Source organism: Gambusia affinis, linkage group LG16 (genome assembly GCF_019740435.1).
Source record: "Gambusia affinis linkage group LG16, SWU_Gaff_1.0, whole genome shotgun sequence".
NCBI lineage: Eukaryota > Metazoa > Chordata > Actinopteri > Cyprinodontiformes > Poeciliidae > Gambusia > Gambusia affinis.
The window spans coordinates 19,359,021-19,379,475 of record NC_057883.1 but is presented as its reverse complement, the minus strand read 5'-3'; the positions used below and the strand labels follow the sequence as shown (position 1 = coordinate 19,379,475).

Sequence of the window (20,455 nt, the reverse complement as noted above, 5' to 3'; positions counted from 1 at the left end):
GAGAAATATAAACAACTGCCACCATGGTGTGTGGCAAATAGAGGTTGCATGGCTTTATACTTTTTAAAGTCAAGGTCAACATAATAAAAGTTGAGTCAACTTGTTAAAGTCTAATTAACTTCTGCTTGTTACTTTCTTTCCTCATCTGTACGTATTAAAGAGCTTTTGAAAACACACCACAGAAGCCCGACCCAACCAGCAAGTACATAATTTTGGCCCGAATTACAGGTTGGTTTTGGGATCTAGCTCTAAACTCTGCTCCTGCACCGCAGTGTTAAGTCACCAGCTCTCTTCTGCCTCCATCACTCTCTGCAAATAATGAGCAAAGATTGCTATTTTTTTCTGTCATGGGTCTCCTGGAAGCAGTGGACATAAAGTCTTAAATGTAACAAAAGGTGGTTATAAACAGTATTTAGTCAGAGAAATTGAATAAAATTACACACCATACCTTTGAGATTTTTGTTTGATCTCAGTAGTAAATCAGTGTCATGTCTGTATTGTGAGCTAAACTTCATTTATCATCCTTCAGTCATAGAGACTGCAATGCTGGCTTTTGTGAAGGATTCCTATGATATTGTTGGCCTATTTTATCCTGGCAGAGCCAAATCAAAGCCAAAACTGAATTTAGCATTTAGTAACATGATATTTATTTATTTATTTATTTATTTGCTGTCTTCAGTAGTCTGTTAGCTTCAGGAAAACATTAAAACTCACCAAGCTTCCACCTGCTGTTCTCCCGCCCGCATTTTTTACATTTTTTTTTTTCCTTAAAGGTTTCCTTTGTAATCATGGCCAGTGTGTGAAGTAAAGGCTGAAGCCAAGTGATAATGATGCTGATAGTGTCAATCATGCTTCACCTCTCTAGCGCTGTCTCTCCTGGCCTATCATCTCTGGGTTTCTTTCACTTCTCTATTTCAAAGCCAAAAATAAAAAATAAAAATTACCTTCAGTGGTCAGATCTGTCAGATCTTATCTCTTCTCTCTGGCTTTAATGTAAGCAGATTCTCAATCAGCCAAGATGAATCCAATCAAGGAGGGAGAAGGGAGGTGCGACAAACTGGGGCCCTTTTCCCAATGACTGCTGGAGGCCAGGAGATTAGGACAGAGAGAGTGAGATGGAGGTTAGAAAGCCACACTTTCTGTGCCGTGTGTAGGAGAAAAGGCCTTTCAATTCAGAGATGCATTTATCACCTTTCCTTCCATTTGTCTAACCTTCCAGGCTGCTCACAACTGCAGAAATGCAAATTTGTGGCTCTTTTTCTCTTACTTTAAATAATTTCCACCACATGGTCGCTGAAGGGGAAAACGGGAGGAGGCTGCTTTCCTGGAATCAGCATGACTACCGGTTGATTTATCCAAAAACTTTCCTCCTCTCTCTCCCTCCCATCCCTTCATCCCTGCACCACCAACGCCCGGTAACGGCTCTCCCTTGTCTCCTCCTCTCATTTCCAAAGCTTAACTTCATTGTCTCTAGCCCCTCTCTGCTTTCATCTTAAGACAAAGATTTATGTAAATCTTTGGGCCAGCGTTAATGCGGAGCGCCTTGTGAGAAATAGCATCCCTAAATCGTGGCATTGTTGTTGGAAATGACAAGGCAGGCCCGTTAATCCTACAATGCGATCATCCAAATGTGTCATAATGCCGTGTGTAGGCAGGCGAATCTGAATATCAAAAAAGATGCTGCACACCTCTTATGCGGCGCCTTCAGGACTTCCAGCGCTAACACACTTCTGTCTCCTCCTTCCTCTGCCTCTTTTAAAGAACTCGCCCTGCTTTGTCACCTCGCCTGCATTCAGAAGAGGGAATAAAAAACACGCGAGACGCCTCAGACTCGAGAAATCCTCCTCACATTAAGCTTCAGATACGACGCTTTGATTTACTTCGATAGTGACGAACCGCGTTTGTATAATTAGGATTTGGAATCAATCGATAGCTTCTGTTTTGTCACCGAGATGCATTCATCACAAAATGAGCAATGTGACATTTTGTGTTGGAAACAATGAGCAGAATGAATGGAAAACAAAGGATTCACTGGCGTCACGTGTTTGGAGCATTTCACTAACAACCAGCTACTTTTTATTCATTTATTTACTAGATAATGAGAAAGTGGGTGAGAAATTTTTATTTTCTAATTTCTGTTTTAGAAAGAGCAATTAAATAGCTATTGTAATCAACTGGACAGTGTCCAGAGTGGCGAATGATAACGGAAATAATTAGGAGCGCCGCCAATGGACTCCTTCTTCATTGGCTGTGAGTTAAATGGTCGGTACCTCCCAGTCTAACCCCGTCTCCTTCCAAATCCTTCTACTTGATTCTGGTAGTGAAGGAGCCCCAGGGGTGGATTTTGTCAGGGAGAATAGTAGAGTTGATCTGGAAGGCTTAAGACCTTACTGTACCTGTCAACAGTGTGGCTTTGGCTCTGACGACCAGCAGCTTAAGTCATTTCACGATTTTTTTTTATTTATTTTTTTTTTTTTTAAACGACTAGGGGAGGAGGCAGAGCGAGCGCTGACAGCCAGTCAGGGTCTTGAAATAATTCCATCCCTCTGAATAACCAGAGGTGTCTGTCTGAGTTAATCCTCCCCAACACACACACACATGCACGCGCACTTTGGCTATAAAAGCATGTTTTGTGGCTGATAGTGGCAGAAAGGCAAGCCTGAAGTCCAACTCAGTTCTATTGACTGATTAAAGTCAATAAAACCCATCAAAGTAAATTACAGGTTTTCCCAGAACTTGCTGCGGAAAACACAATGATATTAAAGGCTCAACAATGACTATGTATCGCAGCACAACAGGGTGATGTTTTAAAATTTATTCTTTTAGTGATATGACAAAAAAAAAAAAGCACAGCTCAGAACAAAGGCTTGAATTATTACTAAACTTTATCGCTTTTTAAGCAAATATAGTAAGCTAATCATTTGACAAGGAGTGTTTGTTTCAGTTATATTGACAATATGCAGAAGAGTTTAGGCTCGAGTGCATAATGAACCCCCATCATCAACCCTCTACTGCCGCGCTTGACAGTTGTTATGAAGTATTTCAACTGACATTCTGTTTTTGGTTTCTCCAATCACTGTGCTCTGCCTTGTGGCCAAACATCTCCACTTTGATCACATCAAACTAAAGGATATTGTTTCAGAAGGCTTTTGGTTTATTCAGAGGTAAATTTATAATTTGTGCTACTATATTCTTTTTAGGAAGACGAGGTTTTCCTCACACTTGCAAATAATTTCCACCCATTTCTTACCGTCATATCTTGAAGCTGAACATGAAGAAGATAACTGAGTTCTCTTTGTTATGCTTCTGAAGACATATGTACATATACTCTAAATATACTCTTACCGGTATATTGATGGAGAGCAACACCTGCATCTCTAGGGTCATTACTGATGTTCCATGTTGGCATTTTATTAGCACACAGTTATATGCTCTGCAGCAGTGGTTCTTGGTTCTCAAGGCACACAGCCCTGCATGACTTAGATGTTTCTCTGCTTTAATGCATCTGATTCAGATGACTGCAGCTCAGCAAAACTCTGTTAATCAGCCATAAATTGAAATCAGGTGTGCTGAAGCAGAGAAACGCCTAAAATATGTGTTTTAGGAGTGTTTTAAAGACCAGGGTTGGGAAACAACACTCTAGAGCAGCAAACTGGACAAACTTTATTTATAGAAATCCTTACTTTTATGATGCTCTGAAGATCAATGCATTTAATCCACAGTACATACTGCAATATTGATTTGCGCACCAAAAAGCTGTTTTCACAAAATAATATATCTGTAGAAAACACTGTTATAAATGTCAAGTTCTTCTCAGTTTAAAAATATATAAATATATATATTTTTTTCCCCTGACATAATCGCCACAAATACTAATTTATGATTAAGTAAAACAAAACAAAGCTAGATGTTTCCCATGTCTATATTACTGATGTTTAAACAATTATTTTGTGCTAATTTACCAGTTAGCTCTAATTACACCATCTCTACCATGAATATATCTTATATTTCTTATGCCTGATGTGGTTGCAGTCTGCCTGTCTTTGCAACATAAATCTGCCATTTCAGAAAAAATATTTTAGATTTTTTAAATCTGCGTCTTCATCGAGGCTTCACTCCCTGCTTCGCTCATTTCCTCCCCCTCTTCCTGGGTCTCATTACTTCCCTTCTACCGTCTTTCTCTTGGCTGGGATAATCCCCCCTGTAGGGGACTTCAAAGTGCGGGCCGGCCAGGGAAAAGCCTTAATTACCCATTTGCCTTGAAACTCAAGCCAAATCACAACTCGCCCGGGTCTGTCCGACTCCACACTCATGCCTCCCTTGACTAATTGTGCTTCAGAATCCCCCCCTACACTTCTCTCTCTCTTTCTCTGCTTCTCTCTCTGCTGTGTGGAAATGGAACGATGAAATTAAATCAGAAAAGGAAAAAATGGGGAAAGATGTGAAAATGTTTACGGAGGTGATGAAAGTAATAATGGCCTCATTTCAGGGGGAATCATTATCTTGGATACTACACTGATGCTATGTAGATTTTCATGTTGTCTATTGCTGTCATTCAAAGTGACGCTGCTGCAGAGCTTTGTGGGATAAGAACATTGTAAATTAACCCACCTAATTTGCCTTAGTTTAAGCTGAAAAGCAACGGTGCGGCCTCTTTACATTAGATCCGACTACTGGGAACATTCCACATTTTCTTTTAGGTTTTTGGGAATCTAACTGAGTGAAGGTTCAACATCTTAATGGTGGCACGCTGTCTTGATAAGGGACACTGGAGCACACAAAATATATGCTTTTGTTGATGTTGACTGTGTCCAGTGAAATTATTTGAGGTTAAAGCATATATTTCTGTCAGAATATAGGAAGAAATGAAACATCTTACCTTACAAGTCTACTATTAACTATTTAGATAGCTTATGCTCACCCATAGGCCAATAAGTGTTTGTGTTAAAGTATTCACTTTCAATCACAGTAAAATCTGACATGTTAATTGTAGGTTGTACCAGGTATAATTTCAGATTATGTATTCTACTAAGAATTCTACTAAAAGTCACTTGAAGCTGATTTTTAACACATTCACTAACTTCATTATTAAAGAAATATTAAGTAGGTCCATTTATTTAGAGGCAATTGCAGGATGATGTGCTACACGTGTCTTTCAACCTGACTGCAGTTGGTGAGCTCATAGGACTTCATGCATGCATGTATCCACACATACAAGCAGATATTTCCTTAGCATTTTAATGTGTTCTTCCTCAGCACTTCTCTTCATCATGGACTCTGACTGCTAAAACAAAAATAAACAAACTAACGGAGGCTTCTGTTTTTTTGTGGCTCTAAATTGAATTGCTTTTTTTGCTCCTTTAGCAGCAAACCACTCAGTGAATTCCACTCCATGTTACAGATTATTTGCCAGATTTTTCCCTGTAGCCAAATGCAATATTTGAATTTATTTAAACTAATTTAACAATTCCTTTGAACCAAGCAAAATTCTAAATGCAAGCATTGAAAGCCTTCTAGCTGCAATTCATCTATTCAGAGAGATATTTTGAATCTAGCCAACCCACCTCCATTGGCAGGTGTTTTTGCTGCTGTGGTTTTCGTCTCCCAGTTGTTCAGCAGTAAATATTTCCTTGCAAAAGTAATATTCTTACTACATTCTGTCAAATCATCTTGAAGAATTTAAAAAAATGAGGCAGACAAGCAAGATGGACGTTTGTAACATCTTGTATTTGTGCTCTGTTCTCATGCTGAGGCCTGGAAACTGACATGGAGAACCACCAGCCTTCCACATCCAGGCCACTGCCAGTGCCGGTCAGAAATCACAAACAGAAAGGACAAACCAAAGGAAAACAGAGTAGTCATAGAAAAAACTATGTACAACCAAAACATCAAGGTGTGTTTTTGTCACTAAAAGGCTGTTTAACAACCTTTATTTGATCCCATTCTGTACAACATGATTCAGTACAACAGTACAAATTGATCAGGTTCTGTTTGTACAAACAGATCGTGGCAGCCCGTGAGTCGGATTGGTCAGAAAGTCACCCCTATTCATTCACAAAGGATGCACACAGCCTACAGGTTAAAAAAAGACAAGCTCTTTAGGAACGACAGCAAGCGCCTACACACGTAATTCAAACCATCCATGAAGAATAATCCATTCCAGAAGAATAAAAATAGATACAGGTCAGGATTCTCCGTGATTCTTCCTGAAAACCAGAACCGACGCTCCCAAAAACTTCCATCACCGAGTTCGTCTTAGCCCAGGCTTGTTTTACGCTCATTTATTTTTTATTATTTTACACCCAAGCCAGAAGAAAAGCTACTAAAACTCAGGACTTTTACAGTTACATTGACAAAAAAACAATTTCAGAGACCCACAATTTAAATTGGACTGTAAAATAAAAGATAAAAAAAAAAACAGCATTTTTTTTTTATAGTTCTGTAAAATGCCCCAGCATTCTCCAATATTACAAATACTGTTATACTTTTACAGTAAACCAGAAAAATGTCATATATATTCATATATATTTATATATATACCAAAACCCGTCAAGAAAAATGAGTAGCTATGAAGAAATAAAACTCAAAGGTTTTGAAGCAAAACTAAAAAAAGAAAAAGAGATTTACATACACAAAAATGTATTTTAACCCTTGTATCAATACTGTAAACTTCTTCCAGACAGAGTGCACTAAATTCTGTTCTAGTTTCTGTTTTTCCTGATTTTTCTCCAGTTTTTGTGAGGTTTTTATTCACTTTCTGATGATATGGTTTTGGGACAGACTTGTGTTATGGTCTGTGTGGAATTTGATATAGATCTATATATATTCATATAGGTTGTGCAATTATATGTACATATGCATACATATATATATACACACAGACACATTATTCTTTTTGTGCTGGGTAATCTGCTAATGCTAAACCTAAACTCATAATTTTCTGCTGATTTCTTTTTACCTGTTTGAGTGTCAGATTTCACTTTACAGTAAATTTGTCTTTGTTCAAATTTGTTGCTTCAGGGAAAGCGTTACATTTGTCTCAGACAATAAATAGGAAGATCACAATTCAAGGCACACTCAAGTCAAATTGAATGGCAGTGCACAAAATATCCAGAATAAATTAATATTCTAATTGCTCCCATTATTCAGTTATTACATTTTTATAGTGCCAGCTTTGGGAAAGCTAAGCCTAACAATTGTGGCACTTCAGCATCAGGAGATCCCAAGCTCCACACCCCTTTTCCTGCTTAGCTGTTTTGTTTGTGTGCATTGGATGGATAAATCATAAAGTGCCGATTTGTTTCTGAGAACGGTCAGCATTTGAAATAAATGCGATTTGTTTTGTTTTTAATAAAAGTGCAATTATGAAGTTGGAATGGCTTAAAGCAAACAAATTGATTGGAAATTCAAAACATCCCAATGTGATAAAGACCATTTAAATTATTTTAATATCAATAAAATGTTGCTCTGCAAACTTCTAGTAGAATGTTGTCTAATTCCAATATTTGTCAGCTTTGAATAATTTCATTACAGACATCTACTTACGGTAATTTTCTTTACATACCCAATCCCTTAGAATAAATTAAATTTGACTACAATAGCCAAAAAAATTTAAATGTTGAAATTTATAATCTGATGTAGATGAAATGCTTTGAAAGGCAGCATAAGAACGAGCGGGTAAAAAATAATAATAACAATTGAGCAGTTATATTTTACCCTGAGACGTCTATGTGCTCTTTCTGTTTTTCTGCCCCAAGTATTGCTCTCTGCAGACTCATCATGGCTTCATGCTCAACAACTAATTAAAAATAACACCTATAAATCATGAGGCTTGGTGAAAAATATAATGCGGAGGTGTTTAATGTAGTAAAAGGAGGTTCGAGCGAAAACTAATAAGTTCTTGTAGAGTTGTAGGATTCAGCAGCTGTCATGTCGAGAACCTGTTTCCTCAGGCTGGTTAGGTTGTTAAGGGTTTATGAATCTTGGGATCTTCTTTCGTTTGACATTTACTATTTGTTATGACACTCAGTGCTACATATCCAATTATATCGAAATGGTTTACAGTCATTTCATGCTACAATGCCAAAAAGGATTGTTGTCCGCATATCATCGTCACGCAAAATAAATTAACTCTAGCATTCGCAGTTGACTTTGAAACTGAAGATTGAATTCTGCTTCTTTTCAAGATACTAAACAATTATTTTAATGTACAATTTCCTACAAGCGGTGTCCAAAAAACAAAATTTATTATTATTTTTTTTTCTGTTCGGTTTGCTGAAGAGACTCTCAGGATGTCACGTGGGAAAAAAAATGCAAACTTAAAAACAGTAAAAAAAAAAATTTACCTGCACGTGCCAAAATACAAAATCCAATAAATACAGAAATTATTGCACAGTTAAAGGCTCCACATATTTAAAACTCATCAGACTGATTGTTTAAAAATGAATGCCAAATGAGGCAGTTTAGACAGCTTCAGTTGTTATGATCTCATTTTTTTTTCTCAGTTGGCAGTTTTTTATTCAAAAACACAAAATTAAACTAAAATCAATACAAAAGTATCCAGCTACCCCCTTAATTTGTTGTCCTTTTTTTTAGAGTTCAAGGAGAATGGTGCAGAGCGTGAAAACGTGTTTTAGACTCTCTCTGCTTGTTCGATTTTGACCTCACTGGTCATCAAATGTTCTCCATGCCACTTTTTCATGTGTTTCTCCAGAGTGCTGTACACACTGAAGGGCATTTGGCAAATGTCACAGCGGTAAACCTCCTTACCAAGCTGGCCGTGTGTCTTCATGTGGCGGGTGAGCTTGGAGCTCTGGGCGCATGCATAGTTGCACAGCTCACACTTGTAGGGTCTTTCTCCGGTGTGACTACGCCGGTGCACTGTCAAGTTGCTGCAGTTCTTGAACACCTTGCCACAGTATTCACAGGTGTCGCATCTCCTCCCATCCTTGGAGCTTGGTCGACCCGGACCAGGGCCTCCACCTAAATGAGGTGTGCTGCCCCCGCTGGCAGTGCCGCTGCGGCCCGATAGACCGCCGTCCAGCAGGTCTCCTGGAGGTGTCGAGAAGCGCAGGCTGCCGTTTTCCGATGAGTGCTCTGAGGAGGTGGCAAAGGGCGATTGTCTGGAGTCAGTGAAGCCTAAGAAAGGGTCTTTGATGAAGTGGCGAGAAGCAGCATAGCCCACCAACCACTGGGAGTACACATTCTCAGAAGGGATATGAGGTGCCTGGGGAATGTCCAAGTCCTTCTCAATCTTGATCCTCTTGTTTGAGGAGTTGGAGAGAGCGGGGCTGGTGATGGGGGTGGGCTTTCGAGGGAACAAGCCTGAGAAAGAGTCACCGGATCCACAGTTCCGGCCATTAATCGTTGTCCGCTCTTCCTGCTGGTGGTGATCCATCTCTCCAGCCACAGAATCCTCGTCCCCAGTGTCCCGCTGGCCATCAGAACCCCTTTTGGAGAAAGGCATCCTTTTACGATTGTCAACTATCAAATTATTATACTGCTGAATGGAATTGAGTGCTCCACCATCTACCATTTTGTCAAGGGAGAGAGATGTCTTTTCTTCCGAAGGAGGCTTAGAACCATTTTCCCTGTTCCTGTAGAACTCAGACTCCATACTGAAGTTTGATTCTGGTCGACTCTCGTTCTCCAGTTCCTCTTCTTCCTCTTCCTCTTCCTCTTCCTCATTACCCTCCCCCTGGAAGTCTCCATCACGATTTTTAATACCCTCCCCAGTGATATCACTGGTGCCTGGTTCTGGGGAGCTTGTGGTTGAAAGGCCATCGTCTGAGCGTCCCGTCATGGATCCAGCCTTGTGCATGTGCGTCTTCATGTGGCGTTTCAGCTTGCTCGCCTGAGAGCAGGCATGGTCACACAGCTGGCACTTGTATGGTTTTTCTCCAGTATGGCTCCGCCGGTGCACCACCAAGTTGCTCTGGAACTTGAACGTCTTACCACAAAACTCACAGGACTTGATCTTGTTTTGCGTCTGGGGAGGGGTGGTGCTATTTGGGGGCATTGGTGGCAAAGGAGGAGTGCTCAGAAAGGGAGATTTAGGGCCTTGTTGAAAGGGATTGGGGTTTAGCAGTCGATGCATAGGGTTGGGCCTGCTGGGGGATAGTGGTGGCGTAGTGCTGTTTGTGTTCCCTGCCAGTTCACGTAACCGCCGGGAAAAATCCATGGACTGGGACTCCATGGCCATCGGCGTAAGCCGCATCACCCTCTCAAAGGCACTGGGGTGCTGTGAGATGAGGCCCATTTCCTCGGCGCTAAGGCGTTCCAGCCGATGGGGGTCCAGGTGATGGCGGGGAGGTGGGCTGACAAACGGCGGGGTGTTGGGGAGACGGTTCTCCACAAAGCCTGGGGGTGGTTCTCTGAGTAAAGGCCCTGTCATCCTCAGCAGGTGGAAGGGATTGTTTTCCCCCAGGAAGCTGGTGAGTGGGGACTGTGGGATGGAGTCGTTGCCCATGGGCGGCGGCATGGTGAGTCGAGGGGTGAGGGCTGTGCTGGAGGGGTTAGATTCCAGATAGATGCGAATGCCATGAATGTTTTGGGCATGCTGCAGCAGGAACCAGGCGCTGGGGAAAGGCTGCTTACAGGTGGTACATATGTAGTTGGAGGGCTCATCTCTGCCACCTGCAGATACACAAAAACAGAATAAAGATTTTATAGTTAATATTCTCAGCGATATCAACCCTAAACATAACTCTATCCTCTCATGAAACATTAACAGTAGATATTTTATTAATAAGAGCTCATTTGCAGTGTGTAAACTTTTCAACTGAGGCAATGAGATGTGGTAAATACTTTATATTCTATGTAATACTCTCAGTAGCTGGAAAGACCTTTTATTCATCATACTGTCGCAGAAATGTGATGTACTTATCACGCTTTTGACAAGTGAATTCTCACAGTCGGCCTACAACGAATATGTGTTTAAAGTGGCGCTTAATCTCTCACTAAGGGAAATATATTTCCTTTCACTTCAGTTTAGTTAACCTGGGATTCCCCTTATTGCAGATATATGCACTGTAACTCCAACCTTAAAATTATTTTTAGCCTTAGCCTTTAGTACATTTTCGGGGGGAAATGCAGCCGCAGAGAGATTTTTAAAATTAACAGCAATTAACCAGAATTCAGTGGAGTCTTCCTTTATTTTTTTTAACAGAAATTAATCTACTTGTTTTTCTGTCTGATTTAAAGATGCCGCAGACACACGCACCAAAAACAGAGAGATGATGCTAATTGTGCTTTTTTATTCTTGTGTATTTATTTAATGAAACCTTGTTTTCTTGACCTACTGCACTAATTTCACATCGCTTGGAAAACATATGCTGCTCTAATTGTTGCCCTTGTTTGCGTGCCTGCTTGTATGTGTGTGTGTGTGTTGGCTCACTGGGAGTAAGGCTGAAATGCATTTACTTTACGACAAACATTTATTTATTTAAAACAAATAGCAGAAAAATATAATTGCATGTCCAATTTGCAATCATTGAAATTTAAGATATTTAAATGTAAACTAAACATAGAAAAAAAAACACAGACAAAGGATATATTTTTTTACAATAATATTAGTAGTAAAGATAATAAATAAAACCTGAATTATTCATGAATTTGTCTTACTCTGTGAGTGTGTTTGCATTAAGGAGGAGCAGCAGCGTGGAGGTGGAACAGCTGTTCTCCTCTACAGTCCTGTAAGGCCTTTTGACTTAATTATAGCAGACAGGACGTTCACACACACTCACACACTCTCACTTGTACAGTGAAAATAACAGCTCCCCATGTCTCAGCTTTTGTCTGCATGCTTCTCACAAGCTGTTTTAGTGTCGAATCTTAACACTCCAAAGAAAGAAACATTCACTCCCTCTGCCCCTGCCTCCATCTTTCTGCAAACTTCTCATTTGATCAGTGAAGTCATTTAGGAGTGTGTGTGAGTTTGTTTTGGAGAGTGAAATAATGCACCGAGACGCTATTTGTCTCCGGTCACAGCGGAAGCAGAGGGCCCCGGTTTTTGTCTAGGGGAAGTGTGTGGGGGCGTGGGTGTGTGTGTGTGCGTGTGTGTTGGTGAGAGACAGAGTACGAGGGAGAGAGAGAGGGAAAGAGAGCGCCCTCCCGGGGGAAGGGAGTCTAACGCAGATGGCAAATAAAGTATGCAGCCTGAGGCGAGAGCACATTATGCTAATTCTAATGTCAGCTGTACTTTAATATACGACTCTATTTAATCACCCCATTATTTTCTATTTCCATATGAAAAAGCAGGGAGAGCGAATGAGCTGCTCATCACTTTATTTGGTCGAATGCTGAGCGCTATGCTTTATAGAGTGAAGGAGAAAACACCGCACAGATACTTCCCTCCTCTCTGAGTGTTACTGTACACACACACACACACGCATGCACGGATGCATGCACACGCAAACTCTTTGAATTATGATCTCCTGTATGAGTATTTACACTCAGTATGTCTGTAAAGGTTACACAAGTTCACTGATATCTTTTTATAGAAGGCTTTAATGCTCACAGGGTGAACATTCACAGAGAGATAAACCATCATATGCTTGCAACATCCTGGAAGTCAAAACATTTTATTCCAACTTTTAGCATGTATCTGATTTTAGTGACTAACAGTAGTTCAGACTCTGATGCTTTGTAAGCAGTCAGGGAAGTGATTAAGATTCTACCAAGTCAGAGAATGACAACAAATATTCAAGTTTCTAACTACTCTATTGGAAATTTTCTATGGAATAAAGATTATACATAATAAATGGTTGTATTAAATAATATGAAGTAAGAATATTTGATGTAATATATATATATATATATATATATATATATATATATATATTTTAAATGCTCATGTTTAGAAAACATGAGCATAATGAGTTTCAATGACTAATTTCCATAAAATAAAAACATTGTTGCATGAGAGTAAATAAAACATAATGCAGTTTTGAACATTTGTTGTTAACATTTTAAAAATATAAACTTTGGAAATTTACTAGTATTACTGCCTACTTCTAGAGTAAAATAAACAGAAGAAGAATCAACAAATATTCAGTTGATTATTGTAATTAACATTCATTCACAGAATGAAACTAAATAATTCATTGAAAAACTTATCAATAAAAAAAGTATATATATTTTATTTTATTTTTTTAAGAAAAACCACATTCATTTGCATTTTATGAGTTTTCAATAACAGCATGGAAGCAATAAAAAATGAGGCAAGGAATAAAGATAGACATTGTCTTGGTTGTGTTTCCAACCTGGTATTCTCACAAATTTTGCCTGCAGTTGTGCAATAAATCCATCTGAGAATAATCCAATTTCTTACTTCAGTAGATGGGGTTGCTCTAGCCATTTTTTAGAAAAGAGTGCCACTTCAAACAATGGTTTTGTCAAATCTAAAATCTGAACTGTTTTACTTCCTTCCATCCTTTTACCCTACCTGAATAATTCTGTTTACTGGAAGCGGCTTGTGGTAGTTAACAATTGAGGGGTTGGTACACCCAATCACAGGCCGATTTACAGTCTCAAATCCAACATGTTTGTCATTTGGACGGATATAGGAAACCCTTAGAAAACGGGGGTTTCCTCTCAGATACACAGAAGCCATTTGAACTCTGAGTCATCTTTAGCTCTTCAACTCCCTCAGTCTGATTGGAGCGTGTTAGGCATTCATTCAAATATGTAAAGTTTTGTCCAGTATAAAATTATTTAAGGTCTTTATGTAATAAAAACACACAAAAAAATTATGAACATCATTGTGTCCGAAGCACAATTTAATTCAATAGCTATTTGATGAAACCTAATAAAAAGAAGCAAAACTGATAAACAGATGCATGCACCTTTTGCAGCTACATGAACTAGGTGAACACTGTGTACTCATTAAGTGAATAAAGTTTACTCTTCAAATCATTTTCAGAGTATTATTTCAAACAAACATATAATAATTTACAGCAGATATTGTGGACAAAATGAATAAGCTGTGGTCAAAATTGAAAAAGAGACAAATAACTATTTACTATTTATTTGCTTAAATTTAGGTTCGCTCACACATGGGTTGCTAAGCTTGAGCTTAACATATTTCTACAGTACTTAAAAGTAGAAAGATGATGACTTGGTCATATTTGTAAAATAAAATTATATATATTGGACCTGATTTTTAGACATGTCAGCCCATTTTCAAAAGTAGAATAAAAAGAAGCAGCTTCATATTTTCTGGCTTTGGTTCACAGCAGCTTTCTAGCTTGTAATCTCATAATTTTCCTGCAGAGATCTTTGCTCTGAGCGCCAACAGTTCATCTCTACTGTTTTTGTTCAATTTCAGAACCGAGACACTAAATAAATCTGATTTCTTTTTCTCTACATCACTGATTGAGTAGTTTCACAGTTTCACATTCAGAAAAATTTGGCTTATTCTTTACACTTTCTCTCACTCTTTATCTCAGTGTTGTTTCTGTGGGCTGATGATTAATAAAAGGGAGTGTCTTCATCTTCTCCATGTCCCATTCAGTAGTCTCCAAAGCAGATCATTTGCTTTTACATCCCCAGCATCCTCCGCTGTCCCATGACATATTTTCTTATTCACAAACTTTATCTGTGATCTTTGTTTTCTTTCTCTGACATAGCCATATTCAACATGTTTTGTCCAGTATATATCCTCTGTCCTTCTGTCAATATCAATTTGCCTCCAAACTACTCCAAAACATTTACACATGACTAAAGTTGAGGAAAAAAATATTTGTGACTCTCCACAATATGAAGGGAACTTGAGCATCACTTTTTGAATGGATGTTTTCAGAAAAAAAATACGATCAACTGGAGAACAGACAAAACATTAAACTAAAGAGCTCTCAGTTATCAAGTCAACAGACTGCATACATGTTGCACACATGCTATAAATATGCTTTGCAATTATTTCAAGTTAATGGTATTAAAACAGGACTTTTATGATAGAGAGAGGGCAACAATGGAGGAAAAGCTCTAATGTTTTCTATTGCTTCAATTGATGTTGCAATTTCAAAAATGAGTAGTTTAAACTAAAAGAGAAATTTTAAAAGTGCTCATAAATGTCTCTTAATTTATATATATTATGACCATCTTAGAGTTCTTAAAAAGCAGCAAGCATGTTGTTCTCTGTTAATGATAGAGGTCAGAATGAAAAAGACAAAGACATGAGTGAATAACTAAGAACACACTTGCTGCTTTATTGGTCAGTCAGATAGAGGTGTGTCCTAACATGATGCCAAGGTAGAATAACATAAGCATTGATTTTAAAAGTGTAACTATTTCTCCACATCAATATGGAAATAATTGTAAGTTTATTTTCAAACTATTTGAATCATCACCATCATTCTGCAGAAAGAAAACCAGAAAATGTTCCAGGTAGTTGCCACCAAATTCAACTTAAATTTAGACTGAGCAATGCTTAGACAAGTGATTAAAAAAACTGACTCCACAGGTTTAAGTTAGAATGTTGAATGGTAAACTTAACGGCAACACAATTAAAATAAAAACTAAAAAAATGCAGCATGCTTAGAAAAGTTGAAGGAGAAAGTTTTTCTCTCTTAATGTCTGAAAAACTTAATGTAATTGAATAAAAACATGTGGATCTAATTGATTTGGATGAATGAAATTTAGAAAAACTAAAGATGGACTTATTGCAAGACAAAGATCTGCTAAAGATCAAATATTTTTTGAATGACTTGCAACGCTTGCAGTGATTTAGCCACCCTGTGAAGTTCTCTGCACACTAAAGTTTAAGTTTGAGGCCATTTGTTCAAGGCTTGGTCCTAACTGGTTCATTTGAAGCAACTATGGAAAGAACAAGTTGAGATTTATGGCTGCTAAAGTTGCTCCCACGAGCTGCTGAACCTTAGAGTGTAATTAGTTTTTTACTCATTATGTTTCCGTTCTTGGTTCCTCTTTGTTTGGTGAATACTTTCAATGTGTAAGTTCATGTTTTTCTTGTACATTTGAGGATCATTTATAAGAGTTTAGAATCTGGCAAAGAACTGATCTTTTTTTGTGTGCTATGGTTTATTGAACCCTTATACATTTTTAAAAGTAACTATAATATTTACCCAAATCCAATTCTGGATCCCGCATCTTTCCATCTTTCCTTCAGGTGAAACTCCACCTCCCATTTTTTCCACACAGACTCAAACTCTCATTACACACTGATTCCAATTTTCACTATGATTCAATTTGCTGTAATTACTGCTGCTGCTGCTAATAAAAAAGGAGGAAGAGAGAGTAGAAAAGCAAAGGTGCAGAGGTCAACTGGCAGTTAGCGGTGTTCATTTTCATCACAGTGTATTCATCTGGGGCGGCTAATGGTCCAATTTTCTCCCCCTCGGCCCTCAATAAATATTGCTGGAATTACAGGTTAAATAGCTAAATTAAATCACAGCTATTACAGATGAAGGAGGGAGGAAGAGTGGGAGAGAGGGAGTTAAATATGTACAATTACAGCGGGGTGTGCATTGCTGCAAAGAGTGCGATTAAGGCAGCGAGTGTCGGCGGAGCGCTGTGGGATTATTGGGTCCAGTTATTACGCAGATCCCTGCAGCAGGCTGATGTATCACTTTTATCTAATGTGATTTATTGTCTTGCACTTTGGTCATTAACGCTTGAACATTAAACCCAAACAAAAACTGAGAAAAATTAGCTAGTATGAGAAATTCATGTGGGTTCTGGACAGATTCCTCCTCCTGTCCTACAGCTGCTGAGCCTCATTTAACTCCTCACTCTGCATTGCTGTCCATCACTATCAGCGCAGGGCAGCATTTTCTCCAGTCATTTCAAGTAGCACACATCCAAGCAGCACCAAACCTAGTTGCTGCTTGTGGGGAATTAGGAGGTGTTTATTTCATGTGTCTCTGAGCTCATTTCAAAAGCGGAGCTCACTCGGCGCCTCTTTGCCAGTATTCTTTAAATAGTCTGTTAGCTCTGAATGAAGTGGTTTGAGTGCAGCCCGACACGCACTTTAAATTAGTTTTAATAGCTCACAACTAGAATCATTACAAGACCACATACAGTACCAGCAGCAGCTTTAATTAAATCTCATCAAGATCTTTTGCTCCAACAGCCGAATTTATCTGCTGCACGACGCGCCGGCCGGCCAGAAGTCTTGTTGAAGCTCCGGTGGGAAATGTGAGTCATCTCCGAGCTCAGATCACCGCAGATGCTGTTGGCCAAAAACCAAGAGGCAAACCCCAAAGTCCTTCTGGTTTTTAGGCTCTTGCAGTCAGACTGCAAGCTGCAAAGCGAGCTGCCATCTAACAGATTTTCTCGTTTTTCATGAAATGACAGGAGTTTAAATTGGGAACCAATAAGCGGATTTGATCGTTGAGGTTCTTTGAATATTTTTGTTTTCTCTAGCAAACTATGTTTGAAGATCAAGTATTCAAACCCTCACGTTTCCCTTCATAACTATTTTGTATCTCTTCAAAATAGTTATGTCATGTCCCACCTAAAAGAAATTCGACATTATAAAATAAATACCGTCTGAATGAGCAGTCTGAACATATTAGAAACATCTTATGTTCTAATAATTTACAAATATTTTTTTGCTGGAAGATTTTTTTCTTCTGAAAGGAATGTTAACTGACAAAAATCTGGGTGAATGTATAAAAAAATATGGATTTGAATGTCTGGTCAAATAATTTGAATGCAATGATGCTAAACTCCTGAATTTAAATGTACAGGTGGTGGAAACAAAGAAGTGTTTGTATCCAGCAGGCCATTCTGGTACAACCATAATTAACCAGATTTAAGATAATCAACATGAGCTCTGTTGGTTTTTATTTCTAATTTTCTGTACTTCTGTGTAATTTCCCTCTGTCCTTCTTCCTCCTGGGGTATGTGTTGAACTTTAGTTTCATCCCATCTTCTCCTCATGTTATCCAGCCAACAAAGGATTATCACTGAACAAGGTCTGTACGCATTCCTGGCAAGAAAAGACGGGTCTTATTGGTGTGGGTTTGAAAGGAAAGCTGAACAGATCAGAACCAAATTAGATTGAATTTAGCTCATTAGAGGAAGAGGAAGGCAGAGGGACAGATCTGCGGTCCCTCACGCCATGCAACGAGTCCTGCAGTCAGAACAAGGCCAATCCAAAACAAACTGCTGTGTGTTTGTGTGTGTTGCTGCCTCTGTGCCCTGTTAACAAATTAGAGGGATTAGGAGAGGAGAGTGCCAGAGCAAACCAGCTAATCCCACACACTGGCCTGCACCACTGCACCTGGGGAGCCTGCGAGAAACTGTGAGGAGCAGCAGGAGCCTCTACAGCCGCCTTTATAATCCTGCACAATGCACACACAAACACACAACACCTGATACATGTCACTCCGAATGTGTATGTCGATGAAAGACAGCGATGTGACAGATTTGTTGCGCTTCGTTGCCTCTCAGGTGACTTCCAAAGTAGCTGACATATTTGTTGGTGTCTCTTGTAAAGCTTCAAATCTCTCTCTGGATGTCTCTATTCAGTAGTTGGCATTTAAATACAGTAAAACCAATGAAACTTTTATGATGCTTTGCATATATCCAATACAATCGGTATTTAATGTCTGGAAAGAGAATAAAATATAGCAGAAAAGTAGATATGATGGGATTTTTCTGCCTTACAACTAACTTATTTCAGGCATTCTGTCATCTTTTGTCATTCAGAAGAAGCTGCTGAGTAATGCCATCACTGGAGACTCACAAAATGCTGAGTCACTGGTTGCTATGGTAATTCCATTATTTTCCAGGGAGCAGGAGATGCACGACTATTTTCATAAAATATAAACAAAAGTTTAACTTTTAAATATCTCAGTCAAGCATCGTGTGAAACACAATTATTGCATCAAATAAATATTTGAACTGTGAGTAGCAGAACCTTCTGGTGGATCCACACTTCAATTTTTAATACATGTGTCGTTTTTTTACTACGGAGATATGATAGATTAAAGAGACTTCAGTTTCATCAGTTTCAGTTTCTGCTATTTTAGTGCAGCTAGTGACCTTTATTCACATTAATCAGACAGAAAATGAGTAAAGGAATAAAGGGGAAAACCTGCAACAAAGGTTTCAAAGGCTGAAAATAAAACCCTGCAGGTGTGTCAAGGACACAGTAAGTAGTCTCAATAACCACTTTGACCTAAAATAACATGCTGAATTAGTTAAATATGGCAAAAATGTATTTAACCTGACATCAAAATATTGTTCTTAACTGCATCACAATATTGAATAAGTACTGAAATAAAACTGAATTGCCACTATTGAAAAGATTGGAATTTTATTTGTGAATTTATTTGGTTGATTTTCTCCCTTTAAATATAATTGTTAACATTTAAACTTGAAGTAGATTCTCAGTTCTCACAGACATCTCTATGGAGAAAACTGTGTTTTTTGTCTGTACAGGTTAAGTCACTGACATGCTGTCAGGTGGAGAGTTGGCATAGCCACAATAGAGAAACTCTGCCATGAGCTTGATGTGACAGGGACAGTGGTCCAGCACATTTTTGGATCCCTCGCTCCTCTTCCCATATCCCGTCCCGTCCAAATTCCATCCCCCTCCCTCCCGAATGCAAGACTCGTCCAAGCTGAGCTCGGCCAAGTGGGAGTCTCCTGGAAGACATACAAGCCAGAGAACCATCCAAGACTGTGATGTAGCAGTGCCTCTCCTGTCTGAATAAGACATATTACAGCTTTGTCTGACAGCAGCATCAAAAGGAAAATCTCTCTCTGTCTGCGTTGGTCCTTCACTGCTCGCCTGCTCTTCCTTACTGTAGCAGACAGGTTTATGAATTCAACATTACGCCCTCTGATCAGTTTCACCTTTTCAACTCTCAGAGCGAGCAGAGATCTTTTAGGTGACTGCAGCCTAATATATATATATATATATATATATATATATATATATATATATATATATATATATATATATATATATATATATATATATATATATATATATATATATATATATATATATATATATATATATATATATATATATATATATATATATATATATATATATTACATTTATCATGGATGTGAGGCAGGAAAAGTGCTGATGCAGATTTGGCTTTAGGGTGAGAGGAGGGAAAGACAATCAGGGACTGAACTCTGGGGTCTGAGTGGACTTGTTTAGACATCGAGATGAGGGAGCAGGGAGAGAAGGGGGGGACAAGTAGAGGCAATCCAGACCAGAAATCGTGAGGGAGGGTATGGATGGGATGCAAGAGGAATGAGGGGACAGGTCTGTGCTGCAAGACCTTATAAGGGCCGGATGAGTGCAGTGATATTAACAGAGTCGCAGCAATGGTATATATAGTGAACCAACCCAAGAGCAGTCACTCTGACAGACTCATGCAGTTTTAAAGTGGACTACATAAATGTCAAGAGTTAAATTAAAGCTAATCTAAATACTCATTTGTGTTGATTATACCTTTGTTCTCATTTA

The 20,455-nt window shown here is 38.7% G+C and overlaps 1 protein-coding gene and 1 long non-coding RNA gene across 5 annotated transcripts in view; both read right to left on the bottom strand.

Moving 5' to 3' along the window:
- Positions 1 to 943: 943 nt before the first annotated feature.
- Positions 944 to 3,476, bottom strand: LOC122845991. Of its 2 annotated transcripts, none has more exons than XR_006373175.1 (3): positions 3,346 to 3,476; positions 1,689 to 1,786; positions 944 to 1,078 (listed from the first exon to the last, which is right to left on the bottom strand). It is a non-coding gene; the product is annotated as an uncharacterized LOC122845991 (long non-coding RNA). The 2 variants fall into 2 exon arrangements; XR_006373176.1 differs by having other exon boundaries at positions 979 to 1,081.
- A 2,232-nt stretch (positions 3,477 to 5,708) lies between these two features.
- The window catches only part of bcl11ba (BAF chromatin remodeling complex subunit BCL11B a), a 52,220-nt gene continuing 37,473 nt past the window's right edge, over positions 5,709 to 20,455 (bottom strand). For all 3 annotated transcript variants that reach the window (XM_044142505.1, XM_044142508.1, XM_044142507.1), the window contains exon 4: positions 5,709 to 10,635. In XM_044142505.1, the coding sequence (XP_043998440.1) occupies positions 8,633 to 10,635 (2,003 nt within the window). In that variant the 3' untranslated portion in view covers positions 5,709 to 8,632. The remainder of the gene's footprint in view (positions 10,636 to 20,455) is intronic.